The 4,028-nt window shown below is 48.1% G+C and overlaps 1 protein-coding gene across 1 annotated transcript; it reads right to left on the bottom strand.

The window, feature by feature from the left end:
- Positions 1-2,950: 2,950 nt before the first annotated feature.
- LOC106811541 lies at positions 2,951-3,826 on the bottom strand. The gene has a single exon (XM_014815207.1). It carries the CDS (start codon positions 3,824-3,826, stop codon positions 2,951-2,953), a length of 876 nt encoding a protein of 291 aa, XP_014670693.1.
- Between the last annotated feature and the right edge of the window lie 202 nt (positions 3,827-4,028).

Here is a 4,028-nt window from a genome sequence, read left to right as displayed (position 1 = left end):
AAATGTCTTAAAACTAAACGACTACAGTTTGATTACATACGACGTGCGCCACTCAAAGCCGCACATCTGAAATTTCGCAAACCACCTTCCAGACAACGGCTATACAGACCGAGGGTCATTTCTATTATCATTTAAAAAGCAAAAGGATTGTAAATATCTATAAACACATATATTTCCATATATATAATGGAATTTGCCCTACAAATGAATAACTCGTTCGCCTTAATAGCAATTTAGGTAAAATAACATTGCACTTTGTGCATTAGCCCTCGTCCAAATACCTGCAAAATAAAAATGCAATACACAACTTTTCAGGGTGGCAGCACGGTCGCGTGTCAATGGCGACCGTTCAAATTCGTCGCGTTGATGTGTAAATAATAATTAAGTATCTGGTGACAAAATACATTTGGGTATACGACCATTTTTATACAGTAAGTACAGTTGCTGCAGTAAATATCCAGAGCTACTGTCCCTTAATTCCTTTTTATCTTGATTTCTTAATATTCTTTTAACGTTTGGATGCATCGGCATGCATCGCGCATTCATGTCATGATGGCATGGGATGCCATAACTGCGATGAATGGATGGAGGGATACGGTGCAGGGAGGATGGATGCATGGAATGATGGATAGATGGATGCCAAGGATGATGCATGAATATATAGATTATTAAAAATTTTTGGTATCTTCCTTCAAAACCAAACGTCACCAAACTGAGAAACGCCCCACTGCATTCCCCCGCAACCGCCGGGTATCCCGCTAGACCCATCTGCAGCTCGCATATCCACGCGAAACGCGCACCCTGCCTAGCGGCAACTAGACGTAATCCAGCCGACTTCCTCAGGAGCTATAGCTTCAACGTCCTAGAATACGCCAAATCCGTATAATCGTGCTTCATCAGTTCTGGCCCATCTGCACAAAAAACGCATCTAAGGGGGTCTAATTTCAACATTTTTCTGGGGTAGGGCTCCCCAGACCCCCCCTTCGCGTGCTCGCAAGTTTGGCTTACGGTTAGACCCCCCCTGGTACAAATCCTGTACACGCCCCTGTTATGGTGGGCGAAGGGGTACCAGGAGATAGCGTAACAAATTAGGGGTACGGGGAGTCCAAAAGGTTGGGAACCTAAGTTTATTAACCTAAGTTTATTAAAAATCCAGAATAAACTATGTGTAAGGAATTGTTGGCTTGAACGATCACGGGAACTTGAACACGCTTGTTTATTTCTGTATCAGATTACATCAACGTCTTCTAACATCTGAGCCAGAAACACAGTCGATACATTGATACCGTTCTCCAAGCGGTCACTGCAAATGACACGAAAGTTCAGTAATAGAACACAATAAACAAGAGAAAAACACCGTAAAATTACCACCAATATACACGGAAGGCTAAATAATTACTCAACAGGCACCCGCAATCAGTAACAGATCAAACCCTTAAAATATTACAAGTTTCATACCTTTACTGGCAATATCAAGCCAATTCCTATCAATTTTGCACAACTTCTACTCGTACAGTCGACTTCCAGCCAGAAATGCCACTAAGCGTCAGCAGAACAGTCTAAACCAGTCTCAACTTAACATACGACAATCCGCAAATTTGATTGGGCAACAGAAAAGTAAGCCTCCTTGGAAAGAAGCCCGCCCCACATTCAGTGTCAGCGTTATCGTCACGTTCTTGTTTGACCCTGAAATCGGCAGCAGCGGCTACACGACCGCGCACAGTAGTCCAGAACAAAATATTTACACGAGAACCTGACGATAACTATTTACACTAATCAGAGGCCTCCAACAAACACAACTTGTGGATAGGTCTAACATACTCTGAACCTCTAGACCTAACACGGCAACTCCTAACTAACCCATCTCGACCAGGATTTACACTAATGACTACACCTAGCGGCCATGTACCCCGAACCGTCTCCTCATCAACCATCAACACCACGTCGCCAACCACAAGGCTGCGTACAGGCCGTTGCCATTTGTCACACACTTGTAGCGAAGGCAGGTATTCGCGTATCCACTTCTTCCAGAATTGATCGGCCAGGTGATGCGCATGTCTCCACCAGCGTCTCGGGTAGTCACCATCTCTCTTAAAGTCTCCGTAAGGCAAGCTGTTATTATCCCTCAGCAGTAGCAGGGCGTTAGGCGAAAGCGGCCGAGCATCATCCACGTCACTACCGACTTGCGTAATCGGTCGGCTATTTATTATTCGCTCGGCTTCAGCCATAAACGTCAGCAGCGATTCATCCTTCAGCAGCAGTTGACCGACTAATGCTCTCAGTATCGTTCGCACTGAGCGCACCATCCGTTCCCAGACACCTCCCATGTGACTTGCATGCGGTGGCTGGAAGTACCAGTCGATGCCCTTTTGCATCAACGAGGCATGAATCCTTTTCCCATTCCATTCGGCGAGTAGCCCTCTTAACTCTCGGTCGCCCGCTCGCAGGTTTGTTCCGTTGTCAGACCACACCTTGATTGGTCTTCCTCTGCGGCTTATGAACCGCGTGATAGCACCCAAGAACGATTCCGTGTCCAATGAGTGCGTCACCTCAATGTGTATAGCTCGTGTAGTCAGACATGTGAACAAACATCCATATCTCTTGGCTTTACTACGCTTGACCGTAACCAGTATTGGACCGAAAAAGTCGACGCCTACATACGCGAATGGAGGCTTTCCCGGCGTCAGGCGTTTGACAGGCAGGTTCCCCATTAGCTGCTTGCCTGGTGCTTGCGTCGGCGGCGGCAGCTGATGCATTTACTCGTGATGAATTTGATGCTTGATTGCTCTTGATGCTTCGCATTGCTTGGCAGGGCTGCGGCTTGTTGAAGGGGTCCACCCACTTTGATTATCCCGTCCTCCAGCACTGGGGCTAGCTTAGCCAACTTGCTTGATCCTAGCACAGGCTGACCAACTGTCAGTCGCCTAAGTTCTTCGCCATACTCAGTAGCTTAAACGTAGCGCACAATATCAGCCGATGCGGCATCCAATTCGGTAACCGACAGGTGACTGGTGGTAAGTTCCTTTTCCTTCTTCAGGTATTTGTTGACATAGTAAGTCTTAAATCGCAGCAGCCAGGCACAGGCACGTCGCAGCCGATACCACGACGAGTGTCGATCGACTAATGCCCCGATGACATTGTATTCCTCGGCAGCTTCAATAAGATTTACTGCTCCTTCTTTCTTGATCTCATCGTCAAGCGTTGCCTGGGAAACATCCTCCTTGTTTACTGCCGGCCAGGTCTTCTCGTCACCCAGTAGAAACGTCGGGCCATGCAACCAAAACTGCAGCTTAGCGGTGTCATTAGCACTGAATCCCCGTGACGCGAGGTCGGCTGGATTCACGTTGGTAGACACATGTCGCCACTGGTCCGGCTTCGTAGTCTCATGAATTTGTGTCAGCCTATTGGCAACAAAAGTCTTGAAACGTGTCTTCGTGTTCTTGATATACGCCAGTGCAATCATCGAATCAGACCAGAAGACTACGCGGGAGACGCGCAGCTCCAGTCCACGTTCTATCATGCAGCCCAGCTGGCAACCGACGACGGCGGCGCTAAGTTCCAGTCTAGGCACACTAATCTGTGGCTTTAGTGGCGCGACTCTTGATTTCCCCATCACAAGCATTGTTGTGACGTGGCCGGCACTTGCTACCCGAATATACGCACAAGCGCCATAGGCCTGCTCAGACGCGTCGCAGAAAATATGCAGCTCGTTGTCTGTAGACGCTGACTGATGTCCTTGTTTAAGGCATCGTGGTATTTGGAAATTCATCAGCGCCGGCAGCTCGTCCAACCAGGCGCACCATGACCCTATATCGCAGTCTGACATCTCATCATCCTATCCCAGTTGAGTGCGGCACAGCTTTTGTAGCATCAGCTTTGCTTTCAGCATCACCGGAGACACCAGTCCAAGTGGGTCGAATAGAGAGGCGGCAGTTGATAGTACACCGCGGCATGTGTACGGCTTCTCCTCAACCTTGACCCGAAAGACGAATGCATCTTGGTTGACATCCCAGCCGACGCCCAAGGCT

Source organism: Priapulus caudatus, unplaced genomic scaffold, assembly GCF_000485595.1.
Source record: "Priapulus caudatus unplaced genomic scaffold, Priapulus_caudatus-5.0.1 Scaffold550, whole genome shotgun sequence".
Classification (NCBI taxonomy): domain Eukaryota; kingdom Metazoa; phylum Priapulida; class Priapulimorpha; order Priapulimorphida; family Priapulidae; genus Priapulus; species Priapulus caudatus.
The sequence above is the reverse complement of the archived record's forward strand: the minus strand, read 5'-3'. Positions and strand labels throughout refer to the sequence as shown.